At 33.2% G+C, this 24,511-nt stretch overlaps 2 protein-coding genes across 3 annotated transcripts in view; both read left to right on the top strand.

Annotated features, from left to right (window-relative positions):
- The first annotated feature begins 1,008 nt into the window (after window positions 1-1,008).
- The window catches only part of LOC139839680 (hsp70-Hsp90 organizing protein 3-like), a 39,458-nt gene continuing 15,955 nt past the window's right edge, over window positions 1,009-24,511 (top strand). The window contains exons 1-7 of one of the 2 annotated variants that reach the window (XR_011757025.1): window positions 1,009-2,032; window positions 2,581-2,869; window positions 3,752-3,837; window positions 4,501-4,724; window positions 4,906-4,972; window positions 5,074-5,133; window positions 5,224-5,405. Coding sequence is in view for 1 of the 2 variants with exons in the window: in XM_071829813.1 (XP_071685914.1) it covers window positions 1,109-2,032; window positions 2,581-2,869; window positions 3,752-3,837; window positions 4,501-4,724; window positions 4,906-4,972; window positions 5,074-5,133; window positions 5,224-5,337 (1,764 nt within the window). In the remaining variant the exon portion in view is untranslated. Of the gene's footprint in view, window positions 2,033-2,580; window positions 2,870-3,751; window positions 3,838-4,500; window positions 4,725-4,905; window positions 4,973-5,073; window positions 5,134-5,223; window positions 5,414-24,511 lie in introns of those variants that run through there. The other variant, XM_071829813.1, reaches the window with a different exon arrangement.
- Window positions 6,883-24,511, top strand: part of LOC139839681 (vacuolar-processing enzyme beta-isozyme-like) — a 31,327-nt gene continuing 13,698 nt past the window's right edge. The window contains exons 1-5 of the mRNA XM_071829814.1: window positions 6,883-7,053; window positions 7,302-7,466; window positions 7,942-8,098; window positions 8,196-8,281; window positions 8,385-8,584. Of these exons, the coding sequence (XP_071685915.1) occupies window positions 6,883-7,053; window positions 7,302-7,466; window positions 7,942-8,098; window positions 8,196-8,281; window positions 8,385-8,584 (779 nt within the window). The remainder of the gene's footprint in view (window positions 7,054-7,301; window positions 7,467-7,941; window positions 8,099-8,195; window positions 8,282-8,384; window positions 8,585-24,511) is intronic.

A 24,511-nucleotide genomic window follows, 5' to 3' on the forward strand; every position in this document is an offset into this window, starting at 1 on the left:
TTGTATATACTTACAATGCATTTAACTATTTAAAATAACAATATTACAACTTTAAATAAAATTTTGGACCCTTCAAACTTTTTGGGCCCTAGGCGATTGTCTATCTTGCCTATGTCCAAAGACGCCTCTGTACATCCTGTGACCAAATCTTTAAAATTACGTTCTAAAAGAGGCAAGAATAAAATAAAGTCTTCAACGGTTGTTCCTTCGATTTGTGAAAAGTACGAGGCGGGATCTTCGGGCTCTAATCGTGTAGGTTTTTTTCAAGATTTGGCAGATCAAGGCTTGATTTCCCAACAAATGGGTGTTCTTATTAGCGATAAGTCATCGGATGTTTTGACCTTGTCTTTTCCAAATCGGCAAGGCAAATGTCGTCGTATTGATAAGATCGATGGGATAACGACAAGGTCGGACGAAAGAAATCAAAAGAGTGCTTCCATGCCCGCTAATCCAGCTTATTTGGTTTCTATTTTCGTTGCTTATTATTATTTGACTCGTATGCTTTTATTTTGTTCGATCGTTTGTGGGTTGGCACGTTTGCTAGGTTTCTCTTTTGTGATTGGTTTGTGATTGGTGTTGTGTTTCCATTGTGGCTTGTTTAGAGTTAGCTAGGTCTATGTTGACTTTTCATTCTACCTTATTTTCTTTTCGCGAGCCATATTTTTGTTTGGTTTCGTTGTATCGGTTTTTGCTTTTATTTATTGACGAAGGATCCTAACTTTAATAGTAATCGTTATTTAAAAAAAAAAAGAAAAAAAAAAAAGATAACAAGTAGAACCGATCCACTCTTTAAAATCCAACAAGTACCCAATAATGTTTTTCAAGTACGGAGTAGTTAATCAATTCTTGTTTAGTAATTTTAATTTTTTATATTATTTTCCATAAATAATACGGAGTAATTACTTTCTAATTCTAATTTTAATTATAATTTAATCTAATCTAATGATGGTGGCCAGAACTCTCTAGAATCTTACAAACGAAAGCTCTCGTTAGTATATAAAACCCTAATTTCTTATTATATCTCCAATCGCCCAAATCGACTTCTATCTCATCGACTATACAAAATTACAACAAATTTACAGTCATCAACTGCCGGCAACATTATCCGATGGCCGACGAAGCGAAAGCAAAAGGTAACGCAGCGTTCTCCGCCGGTGATTACACCGACGCCATCCGTCACTTCACTGACGCAATCAATCTCGCACCAACAAACCATGTTTTATACTCCAATAGATCAGCTGCGTACGCTTCGTTAAATCAATTTTCTGAAGCATTAACTGACGCCAAAAAAACCGTCGATCTGAAACCTGATTGGTCAAAAGGCTACTCTCGGCTCGGCGCGGCTCATCACGGCTTACGTCAATACGACGACGCCGTTTCAGCTTATAAAAAAGGTCTAGAAGTTGATCCTAACAATGAAACATTGAAATCTGGATTAACTGATGCTCAATCAGCAGCTGCTGCATCTAGGTCACGTGATTCGGCACGTGGTGGACCGGCTAATAATCTATTTGGTGATGCGTTTGGACCGGATATGTTGGCTAAGTTGACTGCTGACCCGTCTACACGGATGTTTATGCAACAACCGGATTTTGTAAACATGATGATGGATTTACAACGAAACCCTAGCAATTTGAATTTGTATTTGAAGGATCAGAGAGTGATGCAAGCGTTGAGTGTGCTGTTGAATGTGAAGATGCAAAGTCCTAGTGGTAGTGGTTTTGGAGATGATGTGGAGATGCCGGATTCGCCTCCGAAAGAGCGGAAACGGCCGGCATATGAAGCTGAGCCGGTGAAGGAGAAGAAGCGGGAGCCTGAACCGGAGCCTGAACCGGAGCTGATGGATGATGAGGAGAGGGAGGTTAAGGAGAGGAAAGCGCAGGCGCAAAAGGAGAAAGAGGCCGGTAATGCTGCTTATAAGAAGAAGGATTTTGATACTGCTATTGAACACTATACTAAAGCTATTGAATTGGATGATTGTGATATTTCGTTTCTTACGAATAGGGCTGCTGTATACTTGGAGATGGCTAAGGTATAACTTTTCTTAATTTTTATTTGTTATTTGCTTTTATTTTATTTGTATGTGTTATATGTGTGTGTGTTGATTTGGCTTCATGGTATAATTTGTTATCAATTAAATGATGTAAACATTGGGACCTTTGTGATACATCTGGTAGTGTGCAAATACGGTAGTATGGGATGGAATTTACTATTTACTATTAGTTAAAAAGGAGCCTTTTTCTGATGATCCAATTTTTTTTTCAGTAATGGTTACGTCATACGTGTTATCTTTTCTGATTATACGCGGTAGTTTGTGGTGCACAGATTTGTTTTTTGGTTTGGTACATCAAATCTTCTTTCCTATGGCTGATTCCGTACTTTCTGTTTACTACTCCTTACAACTTTATATGTTCGTTGACCTTATGTATAAAATAATAGGCATTGCTGTTTCTTTGTTCTATTCTTTTTGTGACATTTTCCATCTGTCTTTAATAAAATGTGATTTACATTGGCTTTTGCTATAAATGTGATTATACATCGCTTGGTAGTTATTCAGTAGTAACTTTCTGTTTTTTGCAGTATGATGAATGCATAAAAGATTGTGAAAAAGCTGTGGAGAGGGGAAGGGAGCTTCGGTCAGACTATAAGATGGTTGCCAGGGCTCTGACTAGAAAAGGAACTGCTTTGGTTAAGATGGCTAAAACATCCAAAGACTACGAACCTGCAATTGAGACCTTCCAAAAAGCCCTTACGGAGCATCGCAACCCAGATACCTTGAAGAAGCTAAATGATGCAGAAAGAGCAAAGAAGGAACTGGAGCAACAAGAGTACTATGACCCTGAACTTGCCGAAAAAGAGCGTGAGAAAGGTTAGCATATTATTACTGTAGGTGGTAATTTTGACCTGCTTACTTAGGAAGGGGTTGATACAAAATGGGTTAGTTGGCAAAGCATGGAAAAGCTTAAAACGTAATGTGTCATGCACTCATATTAATCAGTAGTGACTTAGGAAGGGGTTGATACAAAATGGGTTAGTTGGCAAAGCATGGAACAGCTTAAAACGTAATGTGTCATGCACTTATATTAATCAGTAGTGATTTTCAGTGCATTATTACTCGTTGATTTTAGTGCTCAAGTTGGTCTTAAGTTGTGGATTTTTTCAAAAATTGGTTGCCCGTAGGGTATTTCTAGCAAGATTGAAAAGAGTCCGTCTTGACTTTGAGATGGCGTCGAGACTGTCGTTGACCAACGTTTGAGTTTTTAATAAAAATAAATCAGTTATAAATATTATAACCTTAAATATTTTACGCATACGTTTTTAAAATGAATGATAAAAGAATAAGATGGCTTGGTGTTAGTTTAAATAATGTATAGGATAGGATTTTTGTAATGTTTTCTTGATTATAGTATCTTTATTACCTACTATATAAGTAGGTGTATATTATAGCTAGTTTTTTAAATGAGCTTGGGATATTTGTTTACACTAGAACAAGGCTAGACATTTTTGGGCGAAACGGGATGGACTAGTCAACAAACCGTCACATCAGACTTTGCAACCATGTTTTCTAGATCGACGCTACCTAACAGGGCTAATTTAAGCTATGTCAAATAGCACCAGATTTTATCTCTACATGTTTGAGATCACCCAACCTGCTATTCACCTTGTCATCTTACACGTCTAATTTCCTACACATATAATATCACCTTGTCCTTGCATGTTCATGGTGTTTAAATTTACAAATGTTTCTCAGGAAATGAATACTTCAAAGAGCAGAAATACCCAGATGCTATTAGGCACTACACCGAAGCTTTGAGAAGAAATCCCAAAGACCCAAAGGTATTTGTTTCTTTTGACCGGTTTTATATAGTGCTTGTTTTTTGTGTGGCTTAAACTCTAAATTTCATTTAGAGTGTCATTTTCAGATTAGTAGGTGTTTGATTTGAACTCGTGAATCACGATTGGTATAGGCTTGATGGTAATAGACTTAGGAATTGAACCCATCTCCCATTGTGGGTTTACAAGAGCCTCCATTTTGAGGGATTGAAACCCTAATTTGAAACCCCTTCATTTACACCAAACACGTTGGATCATTTCTGTTCTCATTCCTATAAACCCTCAGCTGTGGACGTACGTTGTACCTAGCAGTTGATAGTTGTTACCACTCAACTTATTGTAAAATTAGTGAAATATTATTGCTTCTTTAAGGGTGTTATTAATCATTTTTTGAAGGTGCACCTTAACTATGAAATAAACTTTGTAAATTATGAAGTGAGTCTAGCTTCAAATTTTTTGTTCTACCATTATCCGGGTTCGCCGTTGCATATCCCTATACCAAACACACACGTACTTAATAGTTTTTTCCTGATCAATTGCATATTGTTTCAAAATTTGTGTAAGCGATCAAAATAGAGTCCCTTTGATGACTTATAAAAGAACCTTTTGTGTATCTTTGTTATATGACCATTTTATTATTTGTGTTGGTTGTGGTCTGCTTAATAGGCATACAGTAATAGAGCTGCTTGCTACACAAAACTCGGTGCAATGCCAGAAGGTCTAAAAGATGCCGAAAAGTGCATAGAAATTGATCCAAAATTCTCGAAGGGGTACACCAGAAAAGGTGCCATCCAGTTTTTCATGAAAGAGTTTGACAAAGCCTTGGAGACGTATCAAGAGGGATTGAAACACGATCCTCAAAACCCAGAGTTGCTAGAGGGTGTCAGGAGGTACCCCCACAAACTATATCCTGTTTACTTTTAAAAGTGGTCGATTTGAGTTATATATATATACACTGTATATTTCTTAACGATAAAGGACACGTATGTATAAATAATCTGTGGCCTGTTTTTTCAGATATATCTTGATTCATCTTTGTTTTATGCTTAACTTGTTTGCATGTCATTTCAGCTGTGTGCAACAAATTAACCGAGCCAGCCGTGGAGATTTGACACCTGACGAGTTGAAGGAGAGACAGGTTTGTTTTTATGAAATACATAATTTTTTAAGGTAGCAAACATAATATTCTCTAGTCTTTATAACCATTTTTTTTTTTTTTTTCTTTTTTTTTTTTTGCAGGCGAAGGCTATGCAGGATCCAGAAATTCAGAATATTCTTACAGATCCTGTTATGGCTCAGGTATATTTTGTATTTTTAGTTATGGGTTAGAAATTGGTATCGGACTATTAATATATTGGAAAATGTGTTGACGTTTTTTTGGTTTGACAGGTTTTGAAGGATCTTCAAGAGAACCCCAAGGCTGCGCAGGATCACATGAAGAATCCATCTGTGATGAACAAGATTCAGAAGCTGATCAGTGCAGGAATTGTGCAGATGCGATAATCTGTTTTACTTGTAACATTTTTTTTGCTTGGATATGTTTGGTAAAGAACACGTTAATTGGCTGTGGTTTTGGTGAATCATAGGAATACATGGTTTTTGCGTCTGTTTTGATTATGTTGTGCTTTTATCCTTGAGATCACGTCCAAACAGTCATCTCATGCAATCAAGTATGCTACATCTTACATGATTAGTGAGATTTCGGTATCAACTATGAAGTAAAGTTCAATTCTCGTCCTTATATTGTAGATAGACTGCCATAACATTACCAAGTAATGCTCAAAAACGAGTTATTGTGAACCTATTTTGGCTTCTATAAAGTTTATAGTAGTGGTTAGAGGTGTCCCAATGGCGCTTGTACTCGACACATCCCTTGTGCTCCGTATGAGAATATCTTCTGAAAGTCCTTGGGGCTGCTTTTGGCCATGCCGTGAATGAGAGTCCAATCCTTTATATGTTGTATCCTTTGCATTCGCTTCATCCTCTACTGCACAAAGAATTGGATCCCCTGTTACCAATGACATCATCTATGTCCTCATCTGCCCTCACTGTTCCATGATCCAATCACTTTTTCACGATCCACTTTCTGATTATTACACATTTGAGGAAGAAAGTTTTTCACATTCACTTTGTACATATAATTTTCAAACTGGCGCTTATGTGATAGTCTAATATGTGAGCAAATTTACGATGATTCGGGGTGGTCTTAGGAATGTTACAATGTCATATTTGAAGCCTTGAACTGTATCATTGGACTATGCTTAGAATAGTGTTTAGTGAAAACAATATTCTGAAGAGTCTTACCAAATGGTTGAGCGGTATTTAAGTGAGGTGCCCTTTGCCTTTCAAAATTTTCTTTTTAGGCAAGTCTTTATAACGATTTTTAGGATTTAAATTAGTGCGCTATAATTCTAGTCTAGCACACCCTACTTTAATTTAAAAAGAAAACACTATTTTTACAAGGTTGCAAATGGGACGGTAATGTATCGAAAACCCCACCCAGAATGACTTCCATGACGTGTAGGGGAGTGGAGCGACAGGAATGAGTGTACTTCCATATGTACAAAACTTGTAGCTGCAAGGTAATTTACAAATTATGTACTCGTATATATTTAAGTGGCTAGAGCACTAAGGTTAAATTATGTTGCTCTTGTTATTTCTTGTTAGCCGTACAATATATTACGGAGCATTTACGCAACAATGAAGTAGCTCGTCCTATTAAATATTACCAAGATTAATTACTCGCCAATGGAATAACACGTTTAAGAAAAAATCCAATTGATATCTGTTTCCTTTTGGACATCGATACAATCGTACTTAAAACATCATACTAGAAACAAATAATAATCATTGGAAACGGTCTTTCTTTTATGATATGTTTTGTTTTCAGTTGCATGTATTAAAATCTTTGGTCTCTGAAAACCTTAAAAAATTTAGGGACAGCTAACATTTCTTGTTCGAGTTTTCCTAAACAATATACCAGCATTTATTTAGATGTAGTATATATATGGAACACTTTGAGCTCACTCAATTCATACTCTAATCCCCATGGCTGCTTACCACTTCTTCGTGTTACTACTAACCTTGCTCGTGGTACAACTCTCCGAAGCTTCACGTTCCAGTTTGTTTTCTTTCACCAATGATCAATCGCCTTCTAATAGCACGAAATGGGCCGTTCTTGTAGCCGGTTCAAGTGGCTATTACAACTATCGTCATCAGGTATATGTATATATATATATATATATATATATATATATATATATATATATATATATATACATCCTTGATCATGAGTGTTTGTTTACTAGTATGCATGTAATGTAAACTAATAAGTCATAATTAAGTTAATATATATATATATATATATATACATCCTTGATCATGAGTGTTTGTTTACTAGTATGCATGTAATGTAAACTAATAAGTCATAATTAAGTTCACAAACTTCACGCTTGTATCAATTTCAGGCTGATGTTTGTCATGCGTATCAAATACTAAAAAGGGGTGGCTTGAATGATGAGAACATAATCGTCTTCATGTACGATGACATTGCTAATAACACAATGAATCCAAGGCCTGGTGTCATTATTAACAGCCCGAATGGCTCCGATGTTTACCATGGTGTACCAAAGGTACGTATGTAAACTAGTTTGTCACCAGTTTACGTACGTGCCTATCTTATATTAGCATTAGCATATATAGTAAGTAAAAGTTGGCTTGTGTCACCTAAGTATCTGTAACGACAAATAAGTCTGTTATAATATGGCTGTCACTTAGCATGACTTAAAAGTATACCTGGCAAACGGGTCAAGCTGGGTCGGTTTGGGTAAAGGGTCAAAATGGTTTTGGGTTGAAATGGGTCATGGGTCAAACGGTCAATTTTTTAAATGGGTCCAAATGGGTCAGGATGGGTAACGGGTCGAAACGGGTCCCAGTGGAGCTTTTTTCAAGTTTTGAATTACATTGTCAGGCCTAATTTTTCTCAAGATCCAATTGACTCGAAAGCTTGACCCAATTGACCCAAATTTTGAGAGTATGGGTCTCAATTGCCGGGTATATTACAGAGTATAAGACATCAAACAACAGATTGATTATACACCATTTTAGGATTACACTGGAGAAGCTGTGACAGCAGCCAATTTCTATGCTGTGCTTCTTGGAAACGCGTCAGGCGTGACAGGGGGAAGCGGGAAAGTTTTATCAAGCAAACCTCAAGATAAAATCTTTGTGTATTACACCGATCATGGCGGCCCTGGAATACTTGGTATTAGATTACCACAATTAATTAATCTGATTTCGCTCGTTATACATCAATATACTACTTCATTACTAACATTAGATATTGGTGTTAATTATGATAGGGATGCCTACCTCAGCTTTTGTTTATGCTAATGATTTCATAAATGTTTTGGAAACAAAGCATGCAATGGGTACCTATGATGAGATGGTATGTAGGAATGAACTTATAGATACATTTAAATCTTCATTTATAGCTAACCATCAACAACTACGTACGACGAAATTAATCATTAAAGTATTATAAAACGTAGGTTATATACGTAGAAGCATGTGAAAGTGGAAGTATTTTTGAAGGTCTTATACCCGAAGATCTGAACATTTATGTAACAACTGCATCGAATGCAAACGAAAGTAGTTGGGCCACATATTGTCCGGACATGACCCCTCCCCCACCACCCGGTTTCGACACTTGCTTAGGTGACCTGTACAGTGTTTCTTGGTTAGAAGACAGGTATTTTTTAGTACTTCCTTAATCCCAAAATAAATGTTTCAGTTTGACTTTTGAGGTATTTTCTTTTCAACTTCGACTTTCAAATATTTTTGTTTGTGTTATATATAATATTTATTAGTGCATAGTTTACCAATGAAAAACACATTTGAAAACTAGTCTATTCGTATAAATTTCATCAGAACTTATATAAAACAATAAAAAATATTTAAAGTCAAAGTTGTGAAAGAAAGACTTTAAAAAGTCAAATGCAACAGTTAATTTGGAACAACGGGAGTACATTTTATTTTTAAGGACAGACATTATATTGGCTTCATGAAATTAAGTCTTCGGATAGCTACGATCGCTGACTGTATTTTTTGTAACTTTATTCTCTTAGTGATGCTGAAGATTTAAACACTGAAACACGCTTGAGTGCAATAGAGGAGGGTTTTATTAGTTCAGCGGCGTTAACCTCCGGTCCGGTTACCGTGATAAACCTAGCCGAGATGATGATCTCGGGAGGGTGGCTAACGGCCGACCGCCGGCCAATGGACGACCCCGATTGGCGGCCAAGGGAAAAACCCTACCGAGAGTGGTAGGTAAAATACCCTAGCATAGAATGTGTCCCTAATTGATGGATGTCCCCTCTATTTATAAGAGGGAATTAGGGTTTGGAGGAAGACTTAATAGCGGCCCATGGACCAAGCCCAACTACTAGGCTCGATGGGTACCGCCCATCATCAAGTCCCCCAAGTTCGGTGTGACATATTAATGTCATATCGAAGTTACAGATATGCCACCGCAAATAACCCATCACATAATCTACCCTGGATAGTAACTATCCTGCATTGAAGCGAGTTGCGAATCCGCGAAAACTCATGCAGTAACGTGTCATATACTCGTGCGATGCGCAATCACAACTGTGAAGTCATGCACAATACACGATGAAGCCATGTAGTAATGTGATGACGCGGTGTAATAAGTCCTTGCGCTTAATGCAATGTTAACCACAACTTACAACCACACATCCTTGCGCTTAATGCAATGTAGCGATGTGAGCATGCTAACTTCCACTACCATCCGCGATGCACAAAGCAGCGATGTAGCAAAGACAAAACTGAAGGGATGCTGATAGTATACCATCACTCCCCCCAGTTCGGTATGAAATGTGAAAACATGTCATGGCGCACTATAAATAAGACCACGTTAAAGTGACATCATGTAACAAGTAGCTGATCAGAACTCGTAGTTGTATTCAAGGCATCTCAGACTCGCGGAGTCCGATCTCAGAGTCATACTGAGGCATCCCTACCACATATTTGTGGGGGGTATCAAGTAACCATGCGCTTACGCAGCGTAATCATGGACATTTATGCATTTGATTGTAATTGCCTATGTAATGACCCGGAAATTTCCGACCAAATTTAAACCTTAATCTTTATATGTTTCCGACACGATAAGCAAAATCTGTAATGTTGAGTCTTGAAAAGTTTGAAACTATATTCATGTAATCAGTTAACCATTGACCATCCATTTGTCCGACGATTCACGAACATCATAACTTGTATTAATTATATACTTATGTATATATACGGATATATATGGATTATATCTATCTTGAATATATGATAATTAAGTATCTCATTAAATATATTAACAATGGATTATATACATAAAATGAGACTGCTAACTTAAGGACTTCGAAATGATATATATATATATAAAGCTTAACGACGTTATAACTTCTAACTTAAAATAAATATATATGTATTGTATTAAGATGTATTTACTATTGGAATATACTAGTAGGAAAACATCATTTTCAACCTTTTATCATGGAAAATGACATCTTTGTTATTATATATGATTCATGAAACATCTTTATATATTTTATACCCGTATTATACTCATACTATACACAGCTTCTAGAAGTATTTACTATTGGTATATACCAATAGAAATCTTCAATTATTTGTGTAATATGTCATTCATGACATAATATATTTTAACTTATCTTAGATATTTTCACTAAAAACCAAATTTCTTATTTTAACTTTTAAGATTTACTTTTAATAAAAATACAAAATACTTTTTCTTATTTTAACTTTTAAGATTTACTTTTAATAAAAATACAAAATACTTTTTCTTATTTTAACTTTTAAGATTTTACTTTTAATAAAAATACAAACTACTTTTTCATATTTTAACTTTTAAGATTTTACTTTTAATAAAAATACAAACTACTTTTTCATATTTTAACTTTTAAGATTTTACTTTTAATAAAAATACAAACTATTTTTTTCTTATTTTAACTTTTAAGATTTTACTTTTAATAAAAATACAAACTACTTTTTCATATTTTAACTTTTAAGATTTTACTTTTAATAAAAATACAAACTACTTTTTCTTATTTTAACTTTTAAGATTTACTTTTAATAAAAATACAAAATACTTTTTCTTATTTTAACTTTTAAGATTTTACTTTTAATAAAAATACAAACTACTTTTTCTTATTTTAACTTTTAAGATTTTACTTTTAATAAAAATACAAACTACTTTTTCATATTTTAACTTTTAAGATTTTACTTTTAATAAAAATACAAACTACTTTTTCTTATTTTAACTTTTAAGATTTTACTTTTAATAAAAATACAAACTACTTTTTCATATTTTAACTTTTAAGATTTTACTTTTAATAAAAAATACAAACTACTTTTTCTTATTTTAACTTTTAAGATTTACTTATTTTATTTTATTTTATTTTTACCTAACATTTTCAACTATAAATACCACATACATTTCTCATTTCAAACTTACACCTTAATCTCTCATTTCTCTCTCAAAATACTCTTAACTTCATACTTGATCATCTCCAAGCATTTTCTCCATCATTTAGCTTCAAAAACAACCCTTAATCATCATAAGAAAAATCACACAAGAAAACTTCAACAATCCTTCCAAAAATACAAGTTTGCTTCCAATCTTCAATCCAACTCCACCATTCTTTTGGTTCTAGGATTTTTCTCATCTCTTACAGTAACTTTGTCCAAGAAACTTGAGGTAGTAACCTTATTCATAACCTTATTCAATTCATATTTATATAGCTATCTTATTTTGTGTTGTAAAATTTTAACAACAAGAACATAGTTTGAATGATTTCAAGCTTGTTCGCAAACAAACATAATCCTTCTAACTTGACTTTTAAAATACCTCAACACATGTATTATGACAGTATGTCAAGCTAACATAAGGATATAAAACTTGTAAACACGAAGAACACCTTAAAACTGAACATACGCCGTCATAGATCAACGGGGGCTGTTTTGGGTTTGATTTTAAAAACCTATCCTAAACTTTGAATTAAAAGATTTCCTTTGGTGAAAAATCTTATTTTATATGGATATGAAATATATCCAAAACCCATGGTTAAACTCTAATTGGAAGTATGTTTTTCAAAAGAGTCATCAAGATGTCGTTCTTACGACGAATATGACTATCTTTTTGTATTTGACACATAAGCTGTATTTTCGACTATAAACATATTCTTTTTCTGTTTAGATTAATAAATAACGGTTCGATACAAAACTATGGCAAGTTGAATCATTCAAAACGGAATTGTAACGAAGAAATTTTGGGTAAAACAAAATTGGATATTTTTGTTTATTTTTAGCTACGATTTTGATTAATAAAAATGGACGCTAACCTTATCCTAGCTAACTTACCTTGTATCCTACATGTATCTATACATTTCTTGATCCCGAACTTATGGAAATACAATTTATGATAGTCGTGATTAAGTTCTACGATAATATATTATAGTCTTAATAAAAATCGTAAGGCACCATATATATATATGACTTGATCTTAATTGTTAAATAGATATTGACCAATATATAAATATATAATGAATTAGGTTCGTGAATCCGAGGCCAACCTTATGTGTGTTCAGTGATGTTATATGTATTTTTACTACAAAATGCAGTATGGTGAGTTATAGTCCCATTTTTACTATCTAAATTATTTTGGGATGAGAATACATGCAAATTTATAAATGTTTTACAAAATAAGCACAAGTTCATGAAACTACATTCTACGATTGTTTTGTTATACCGGATATCTGTACTTATTATTATTATGCTTGGTAATCTAATAATTAGTGAAAAACACTAATTGACGCGAATCCTAAAGGTAGATCTACGGGCACCAACCACCCCCATTTTCGAATAGTGGAAATGCTTTAGTACTTCGAAGGGTCCTTGTCATACATTTGAATAGTGGAATGTATGATGCCAGATATCTTAAGCGCTCTATGTTAAGGTCGGTTACCAGGCGAATCATCGTATGAATGATTTTTGCAGTTGTAATGATCCTGCGCATTTAAATGAAATCTTGTGGCTTATTAAATGTTATGATTGTTATATAGAAACTAAACCTATAACTCACCAACAATTTTGTTGACTTTTTAAAGCATGTTATTCTCATGTACGAATTAAGTCTTCCGCTGTGCATTAGCTCATATTAAGGATATTATTTGGGGCCATTCATAACATATATCAAAAGACGTTGCATTCGAGTCATTGAAGTTCATTAGAGATTATTATTAAGTAAATGGCATATTAGGTCATTTGGATATTATGAAATGTTAAGCAAACATGTCAACTCTTGATGTAATGATAGATTGCTTTTTAAGAATAAATGCAACGTTTGTAAATTGTATCATATAGAGGTCAAGTACCTCGCAATGTAATCAACTATTGTGATTCGTTTATAATCGATATGGACTTCGTCCGGATGGATTAGGAGCGGTCATTTCAGTTGGTATCAGAGCGGTGGTCTTAGCGAACCAGGTCTTGCATTAGTGTGTCTAACTAGTAGTTGTTAGGATGCATTAATTAGTCTGGACTTCGACCGTGTTTGCATGTCAAAAGTTTTGCTTATCATTTTAGTCGGAAATCATTTGCTTATCTTCTTAGGAAATTGCCTGCTTATCATTCATAAGTCTAGACACGTCTTACTGCATTGATAGTGTATAGACAAAATTCATATCTTAGCGTATCTATTACTATAGACTTTGCCTGACAGCTTCCGTAGATTCTCCGTAATTTATGGGATTTTGGTATTATATATACATATGTTAATTATGTATTGAAGAGTACCAAACCCAACACCTACAATCTATTCCATGCCAAAAATTCATTTCCCCGACTATACGAGATGGATTCCCCATCTAGTTCAAATTCCTCAGACTCCGACAACTACGCCGATATGGATTTTCATTCGAGCTCCGAAGGCAGCGTCACCGGAATGGATCAACCAATTTCCCATCATCTATTTTGGATGAATTGGGGATGGGTTCGTAGTATACTAAATCACTGGAGACAAGAAGAAGGTGATCCGTTCCATCCACCAAATTACCCTCTTGACGATGAACCTGAAACGTTTACCGGCGAACCTGTTCGAGAAACTATTTTCTCTCTCATTCCTAGAGTATCTCGTCACGATTACATACTACTCCCTATTTCGAATCTTATTCATCCGCTCGCTTCAACCGTCAATCATCCCGATGTACAACCAGAAGCTAACAAACTTCGCGCTCGCGTAACGGATTTGGAAAAACATTGTGCGAAGGATACCAATATTAGCAGCAGCATCGACAGCATGACCAGTACCGCCAGTAACATCGACTTCGCCATCTTCGGTACCAGCATCATTACCAGCATCATCACCAACATCACGGCATCACCATCATCAACGCCGACAGTACCCTTATCACCCTCAATCACCACCGTGTCGTAAACCTCAACATCACAATCTGTACCTCGGATATCAACATCACACACCTCAATATCACCATCCGTACTTCAAGTATGATCTTTGTTCTATATATTGTTCTACATCGATTACCTTCGCTTTACGTAAAGTTCTATCTCATTTATCTTCGCTCGACATGGCGATTATATAATTTCTAAAGTTTTAGAGATTATGTAATCTAGCGTTAACAATAAATCAAATTTCAAATGAGTTTAATATTCTATTGACTCATTAAATTCATAATTACATCCGAAGAAAATATATATGCAAGTATATTTTCATAAAGTTTGTAATTAAAAATTCTTTCGTACAAACTGTTAATGATGAAAAATATTTTAACGGGTAGGTAGTACCCGAGAAATATTTAGATTTCACATTAATAAGTTACACTGTACATTCTTCGAATCTGATTAACGGTCATTTGCTATCCTACTTACAATCACCAATATACGTATCCGTTCACCCCAGATTAACCATTTCCATTTAAATTTCATATTTGGATTTTGATCTATCAGAATCCAACAAGTGGCATAAAGAAGAAAACATTGGACAAAATAAAACTTGTTAGAAACAGACGAATTAACTAATTGAAATATTGTTAGGAATCCACGCTAACTGTTCCGGCTAACTGTTCCCAGCTAACTGATTAACATTTATTTTATCGCAATTTACATTCTCGCAATTTTAATTTCTGCACTGTACATACTGTCGGGACACATGTACAACAATACGTCGGATTAATTCTGAGACAACACGTTGTATAATGGGTCATGATATATTTATTTATTTTACGCATTTTAAATAACGGGACACGTATACAAGGTTTCAACTTATCATATTGACCCATCTATATACATATTTTGGAACAACCGTAGACACTCTATATGTGAATATGGGAGTTGGCTATACAGGGTCGGAGTTGATTCCAAAATATATATATACTTTGAGTTGTGATCGACACTGAGACCGGTACACAGGTAACGATACGTATTAAGTAATTCGAATACTATATATCTAATTTATATATGAATTTATCGGACTATTGGACTGCTAACTTTAGACAATTAAAATGAGTTAAAATGCTGATTATAACATATGAAACTAAACAATTCTTCAAGTTTGCCACTTGATTCTATTTTAAACCTCATTCGTATCTTGACGACTACAATTCGCATCCACAACTTTTCATGATTCTTGAAAACACCTCGATCGAGAAGTTGAACCAGCCGCCCTTTGTCTACGAAAGAAAGATTTATGCATACAGTTATGCATCTGAAAAACTTTCGAAACCGAAGTTATAGTTAAATCACATCCGCGTCGAATTCCTTATCATCCATTAGCAAAAACAATCATATGATTCCTTTTCAAGAAGCTAATTTTGTCACAGCTCCACTTCGACTTCTCAGTGAGACTACTCCTATTATAACCTCGATATTTATACCTTGTCCTTTTGCCGTCATTACCAGAAAACCTTTTATATTACACAACATCATCAGCAGACGTACCAGCAACTCGTTATCTCTTTGGCGAAATCCGCAATTAGTATTTTGAAAATCTCGCAGAACTTCTCCAGTTATACCTATAGCGTCTATCCCTAAGAATTTCATACATCGAATGTGAAGTTTCTGAAAAACACCCTAAACTGCGAACTAGTTCTTGAAATGCTGATGAAGCAGCAAAAACCGTAAACGACTTTAACAGTCAAAAGTTTGACGATGGTTGGTAAGCTCAGAAAAAGAGAAGGTTTGGAACTGAAAAACAGATTGAGCAAAGTATGAACGAGGCCATGGACAAATCGTGAAAACTAAACCTGACTTCAAAGAATCCAAACGATTCAGTGCCTGCTGAAATCGTTAGCAAGAACCTTATTCCTTATCCTAAACCTTTTCAGATGATATTCTTCATCATCATCTTATTTTAGATATTATAAAATATCTTCCTATCTTCAGTTATACACATTCTCCATATTTCTGGAAATAATTTCACAACTACTCTCATATGAGATCACGTATTTCTCCGTAACATCTGCGTTACAACATAAAAGAAACTGTGTTAGTTTCTAAGTTCTAAAACCTTCGAGTTTAAATATGAATGTTTTGAAGTAGTGTTGGGAACTGATGCATGAATTAGTATAATATAATGAAACTTGATCAACTTCATTATATTACAGTAAGTCATGTTAAGTTTCTAATAGAATGTGATGATTCACAGTACCATCATCATGTGCTATGTTACACGGCTCTTACATTCTATCCAATCTCCAAATATATTAAGAACATATCATCTTGATATTTCTATCTTTCCAGGATATTCTGGTAATCTGACAAACCAAAAATCGTGCCATTACCATTTCTTTCTGAAAGCATTAGCTATGTTCATTCCAAATTTCATACCTACGAATTCCGGACTATTGCTTGCTTGACTCGAGGACGGGAAGAAGAAACGAAGGGACAAAGCCCCGAAATAGAAATTGGAGTGTAAATCGCAGTAAATAGGAAAGAGCATTAACTATGAATGACAATGATTATAGAAAACCGAAGCAAGGACATCGAAGTATAAGGGAAGATATAAAACGCAACAACCACCCAGAGACTACAAATCGTGTATATCAATACGTATTGCAACGTAAAGACACGGGAGAATTAGAAACATTATAATTCCAAGGAAATCATAAAAGTGAATAGATTCTTCTGGCGGCAGATGAAAGAGAAGAATGAAAGATATGAAAGTTAGAAGTATAATAAGAATCAGGATTGGATGGAGCATATTAAGGAAGGAGTAGAGAAAGAAAGAATAGAAGGTGTAAAGAATAAGGAATGAAGGGATGAATTTATAGAGAAATAACCGACAGAGAAATCGAAACAGATTGCCGCATTAAATCAAAGAAGATCCTGATCGCCGAAAAACCAAATCTTATTACATAAGATTTTCTTTAAATCCCTTAAATCCCGAATATCAATCCTAACCACGTCATTAGTTCAAACAATTCCATATTACTCATTTCACTCTTTTGTGATAGCTTAGCTCGTATGCTTCACATGATCGAAACATTTTATCTATATCTATTAATAATGATAAAACTCCATTATCACCTCATATTCGTCATGAAAACATTCTTATTGTTATCCATGACAACCTCTATCAAATTTCGGGGACGAAATTTCTTTAACGGGTAGGTACTGTAATGACCCGGAAATTTCCGACCAAATTTAAACCTTAATCTTTATATGTTTCCGACAAGATAAGCAAAATCTGTAATGTTGAGTCTTGAAAAGTTTGAAACTATATTCATGTAATCAGTTAACCATTGACCATCCATTTGTCCGACGATTCACGAACATCATAACTTGTATTAATTATATACTTATGTATATATACGGATATATATGGATTATATCTATCTTGAATATATGATAATTAAGTATCTCATTAAATATATTAACAATGGATTATATACATAAAATGAGACTGCTAACTTAAGGACTTCGAAACGATATATATATATAAAGCTTAACGACGTTATAACTTCTAACTTAAAATAAATATATATGTATTGTATTAAGATGTATTTACTATTGAAATATACTAGTAGAAAAACATCATTTTCAACCTTTTATCATGGAAAATGACATCTTTGTTATTATATATGATTCATGAAACATCTTTATATATTTTATACCCGTATTATACTCATACTATACACAGCTTCTAGAAGTATTTACTATTGGTATATACCAATAGAAATCTTCAATTATTTGTGTAATATGTCATTCATGACATAATATATTTTAACTTATCTTAGATATTTTCACTAAAAACCAAATTTCTTATTTTAACTTTTAAGATTTACTTTTAATAAAAATACAAAATACTTTTTCTTATTTTAAGTTTTAAGATTTACTTTTGATAAAAATACAAAATACTTTTTCTTATTTTAACTTTTAAGATTTTACTTTTAATAAAAATACAAACTACTTTTTCATATTTTAACTTTTAAGATTTTACTTTTAATAAAAATACAAACTACTTTTTCATATTTTAACTTTTAAGATTTTACTTTTAATAAAAATACAAACTATTTTTTCTTATTTTAACTTTTAAGATTTTACTTTTAATAAAAATACAAACTACTTTTTCATATTTTAACTTTTAAGATTTTACTTTTAATAAAAATACAAACTACTTTTTCTTATTTTAACTTTTAAGATTTACTTTTAATAAAAATACAAAATACTTTTTCTTATTTTAACTTTTAAGATTTTACTTTTAATAAAAATACAAACTACTTTTTCTTATTTTAACTTTTAAGATTTTACTTTTAATAAAAATACAAACTACTTTTTCATATTTTAACTTTTAAGATTTTACTTTTAATAAAAATACAAACTACTTTTTCTTATTTTAACTTTTAAGATTTTACTTTTAATAAAAATACAAACTACTTTTTCATATTTTAACTTTTAAGATTTTACTTTTAATAAAAAATACAAACTACTTTTTCTTATTTTAACTTTTAAGATTTACTTATTTTATTTTATTTTATTTTTACCTAACATTTTCAACTATAAATACCACATACATTTCTCATTTCAAACTTACACCTTAATCTCTCATTTCTCTCTCAAAATACTCTTAACTTCTTACTTGATCATCTCCAAGCATTTTCTCCATCATTTAGCTTCAAAAACAACCCTTAATCATCATAAGAAAAACCACACAAGAAAACTTCAACAATCCTTCCAAAAATACAAGTTTGCTTCCAATCTTCAATCCAACTCCACCACTCTTTTGGTTCTAGGATTTTTCTCATCTCTTACAGTAACTTTGTCCAAGAAACTTGAGGTAGTAACCTTATTCATAACCTTATTCAATTCATATTTATATAGCTATCTTATTTTGTGTTGTAAAATTTTAACAACAAGAACATAGTTTGAATGATTTCAAGCTTGTTCGCAAACAAACATAATCCTTCTAACTTGACTTTTAAAATACTTCAACACATGTATTATGACAGTATGTCAAGCTAACATAAGGATATAAAACTTGTAAACACGAAGAACACCTTAAAACTGAACATACGAGGTCATAGATCAACGAGGGCTGTTTTGGGTTTGATTTTAAAAACCTATCCTAAACTTTGAATTAAAAGATTTCCTTTGGTGAAAAATCTTATTTTATATGGATATGAAATATATCCAAAACTCATGGTTAAACTCTAATTGGAAGTATGTTTTTCAAAAGAGTCATCAAGATGTCGTTCTTACGACGAATATGACTATCTTTTTGTATTTGACACATAAGCTGTATTTTCGACTATAAACATATTCTTTTTCTATTTAGATTAATAAATAACGGTTTGATACAAAACTATGGCAAGTTGAATCATTCAAAACGGAATTGTAACGAAGAAATTTTGGGTAAAACAAAATTGGATATTTTTGTTTATTTTTAGCTACGATTTTGATTAATAAAAATGGACGCTAACCTTATCCTAGCTAACTTACCTTGTATCCTACATGTATCTATACATGTCTTGATCCCGAACTTATGGAAATACAATTTATGATAGTCGTGATTAAGTTCTACGATAATATATTATAGTCTTAATAAAGATCGTAAGGCACCATATATATATATATGACTTGATCTTAATTGTTAAATAGATATTTACCAATATATAAATATATAATGAATTAGGTTCGTGAATCCGAGGCCAACCTTATGTGTGTTCAGTGATGTTATATGTATTTTTACTACAAAATGCAGTATGGTGAGTTATAGTCCCATTTTTACTATCTAAATTATTTTGGGATGAGAATACATGCAAATTTATAAATGTTTTACAAAATAAGCACAAGTTCATGAAACTACATTCTACGATTGTTTTGTTATACCGGATATCTGTACTTATTATTATTATGCTTGGTAATCTAATAATTAGTGAAAAACACTAATTGACGCGAATCCTAAAGGTAGATCTACGGGCACCAACCACCCCCATTTTCGAATAGTGGAAATGCTTTAGTACTTCGAAGGGTCCTTGTCATACATTTGAATAGTGGAATGTATGATGCCAGATATCTTAAGCGCTCTATGTTAAGGTCGGTTACCAGGCGACTCATCGTATGAATGATTTTTGCAGTTGTAATGATCCTGCGCATTTAAATGAAATCTTGTGACTTATTAAATGTTATGATTGTTATATAGAAACTAAACCTATAACTCACCAACAATTTTGTTGACTTTTTAAAGCATGTTATTCTCAGGTACGAATTAAGTCTTCCGCTGTGCATTAGCTCATATTAAGGATATTATTTGGGGCCATTCATAACATATATCAAAAGACGTTGCATTCGAGTCATTGAAGTTCATTAGAGATTATTATTAAGTAAATGGCATATTAGGTCATTTGGATATTATGAAATGTTAAGCAAACATGTCAACTCTTGATGTAATGATAGATTGCTTTTTAAGAATAAATGCAACGTTTGTAAATTGTATCATATAGAGGTCAAGTACCTCGCAATGTAATCAACTATTGTGATTCGTTTATAATCGATATGGACTTCGTCCAGATGGATTAGGAGCGGTCATTTCAGCCTATCATCGCGAATTAAGACAATTTAGACAAAGTGCGCATAAGTTAACCAAAACTTATGCACAATTTCGGGTGCTGCGTAAAATAAACCAATATTTTAACAAAAAGCCCGTGTGCGAGTCCGCACGAAGCGTGTTTATACTCATAAGTTACATCATCACTTGCTCTGTCACGTACTAGGGGTGCACTTAGTTGTGTGTGTCATAACCCATCCTTAACCCTAAGAACGAGTTAGATAACGTATGATTTCATTGCGAGGTATTGACCTCTATATGAGACATTTTTAAAAGAAAACTGCATATATTTTACATTACAAACCACAAATCTTATTTTTGATACAAGCTTTAGACGATAGAAAGATGATTATCGTTTAGCGATAATCTTCGACTTACAAACTTTACAAATAATGATAACAACACGATTTCTAGTATATTTTACAACACAAATCCTCGGGTATGCAGTTTTATTTTTGACACAAATATGCGTACGCAAGATCCTGCTCAAATTCAACATAATGCAGCGGAAACTTCTAATTATCACCTGAGAATAAACATGTTTAAAACGTCAACATAAAGTTGGTGAGATATAGGTTTAGTGCCGGCAGCAATATATATATAGACCACAAGATTTCATATATAAACAGTTTAATAAAAATATTCTAAGTGGTTGAGCACTTGGTAACCATACTTAACATTTAATCACGTCGCATATTCCCTTTATTATGAAATCTTACTACACCGTACCAAGTGTAGTCACGAAACGAAGTACTGTGCAACCGTTGAATACTGGTCGTCCAGTCCGGTTGGGGTTGTCAGGCCCGATAGATCTATCAACAGGATTCGCGTTTACAATACCGCTGTAAATATTAGTTACCAAGCTACAGGGAAGTATGCCAGTGGTACAACTCAACGTAGAATATATTTTTCAGTTACTTGTGTCCATAACGTAAAACATAAAATATATGTATTCTCATCCCGAAATATTTAGAGTTTAAAAGTGGGACTATATACTCACTTTCGTCTTGAAGATATGTAATTTCGACTTGGTCTCCGATTGATATCACGAACCTATCCATATATAGTTTATCAATATATTTCTATTTTAAACAATCGTCACATATATATACTTTTTATACTTTTAATAGTTTTAATAATTTCTTAGTCCGTAGTTAGCAGTCCGATGTTAGTAATTCAATTTTAATGGTTCATTTTTAGGTGTTTAATAAACCCCCAATGAAATAAATAAAAACCCCCATCGTATATGTATTGGTCGAGATTAATCTTGACCCATGGTACCGGTGTTGTCAAATGACGTGTTGCGTACATAAAGTACCGGTGTTGTCAAATGACCTGTTGCGTACAATCATGGGATCTTATGATTAATCTTCTCGTATTGTTTACGGGTGATCCTGAACCATATAAAATTAAATTATGAGTACATATATATAAAATATCATGTTATTTTAAAAAGATGTGATTTATTTAATTTTCTCCAATTATTTTCGTAGCCAAACTAGTCTTAGATATCCGATCTCGTTTTGGTCATAGTTTCTTCGTTACAACTCCGTTTTCGTTGATTCAACTTGCCACTTCCTTGGATCGAGTCCCTCTTTAAGACTATGAACTGTAAATACCTTAGTTTGTATTCGAAATCACAGGTCATAGGTCAAACTTTAGTGAAACTTATGAAGTTAATCATTTTCCATCATGTAAACAACCTTAAATGATTATTTTTCTAAAAATACTTATACTTTGAGTTAAATCATGAAATTTTTATGTGTTATCATATTCATAGTAAAAATCATTTTTCCAGTAAATAAACCTCCAATTCAAAGTTTAAGATGGTTTTTAATTATCCAACCCAAAACAGCCCCCGGTTGCACTCCGACGTCATAAAAACAGTTTTTAAGGTGTTCTTTGAAAAACCAAGTTATACCTTGTTAAATTAGCATATTTTTAAGTTATATTACAGGTCTTGAAGTATTTTAAAAGTTAAGTTAGAAGGATCTATTTAGTTTGCGAACAAGTTTGAAATCATTCAAACTATGTTCTAGTTTATAAACTCTTATATATATAGCTATAAATATATGAATTGAAAAAGAGTTGAAGTAGAGTTTTTACCTCAAGTTTAAAATGTAAAGTTGCTGGAAAGAAGTAGTAAAATAAAAGTTGAGAGAGTTCTTGCAAGTGTGTGTGAAAATTGGAAGTAAAATTTGGAAAATGAATGTGTAAAAATGAGTTAGAAATGGTGCTTATTTATAGGCTTGAAAATTTGGTTTTTAGTGAAAATATCTAAGATAAGTTAAAATTTATTATGTCATGAATGACATATTATTCCAATAATTGAAGATTTCTATTGGTATATACCAATAGTAAATACTTCTAGAAGCTGTGTATAGTACCCTAGATATACGTATAGGATTATTGAGGAAACGGAACGAGAATTCAAATATAACTATCTTTTGTAAATATACTTATATTGTTTTATGTATAAAAGCCCTTTAAAAATGATTAAATACATTACTTATACGATATATGTATAAACATTATAAATCATCAGTATTTATGTCAAATAACGTTACGTATGGTTATTGTTTTGAAAACTTAAGTTAGTAGTTTCAAAATATACTTATGAATTTTTGTTATTAATACAAAATGAGATATTAAAACATCCTTAGATCATGTTAAATATGTATGTATAATTATCATATATTGTATAGTTCGTGATATCATCGGTCAAACTAGACGGTCAAACGTTGTGTAAAACTCTTTTCAAAAACATAAGTCTCAACAATTTGGATTGCTTATCATGTTGGTAAGGTTTAATTTATGTAAATATTAATCTCATAAGTATAGAACGATCGGAAAAGTGCGGGTCGTTACAGTACCTACCCGTTAAATAAATTTCGTCCCGAAATTTTAAAATTGTACCTATTTTGCGTCATCGAGAAACAAGTGTGGATACTTTTGTTTCATCTGATCCTCTCGTTCCCAAGTAAACTCAGGACCTCTTCGAGCATTCCAACGAACCTTAACGATTGGTATGTTGCTCTGCTTGAGCTGTTTAACTTCACGATCCATGATTTCGATTGGTTCTTCGATGAATTGTAGTTTCTCATCGACATGGATTTCTTCAAGAGGAATGGTGAGGTCTTCCTTTGCAAGACACTTCTTAAGGTTTGAGACGTGAAAGGTATTGTGTACTCCGGCGAGTTGTTGCGGTAACTCGAGTCGATAAGCTACCGGTCCAATGCGTTCGATGATCTTGAACGGGCCTACATATCTTGGGTTCAGTTTACCTCTTTTACCGAAACGTATTACACCTTTCCAAGGTGACACCTTTAGCATAACCATGTCCCCAATCTGAAACTCTAATGGTTTCCTTCGGACATCGGCGTAGCTCTTTTGGCGACTTCGGGCTGTTTTCAATCTCTCTTTGATTTGTACTATCTTCTCAGTAGTTTCGTGTATGATCTCGGGACCAGTTAATTGTCGATCTCCTACTTCATTCCAACAGATAGGAGATCTACACTTCCTTCC

This window comes from Rutidosis leptorrhynchoides, chromosome 4 (assembly GCF_046630445.1).
Source record: "Rutidosis leptorrhynchoides isolate AG116_Rl617_1_P2 chromosome 4, CSIRO_AGI_Rlap_v1, whole genome shotgun sequence".
In the NCBI taxonomy this organism is placed as follows: domain Eukaryota; kingdom Viridiplantae; phylum Streptophyta; class Magnoliopsida; order Asterales; family Asteraceae; genus Rutidosis; species Rutidosis leptorrhynchoides.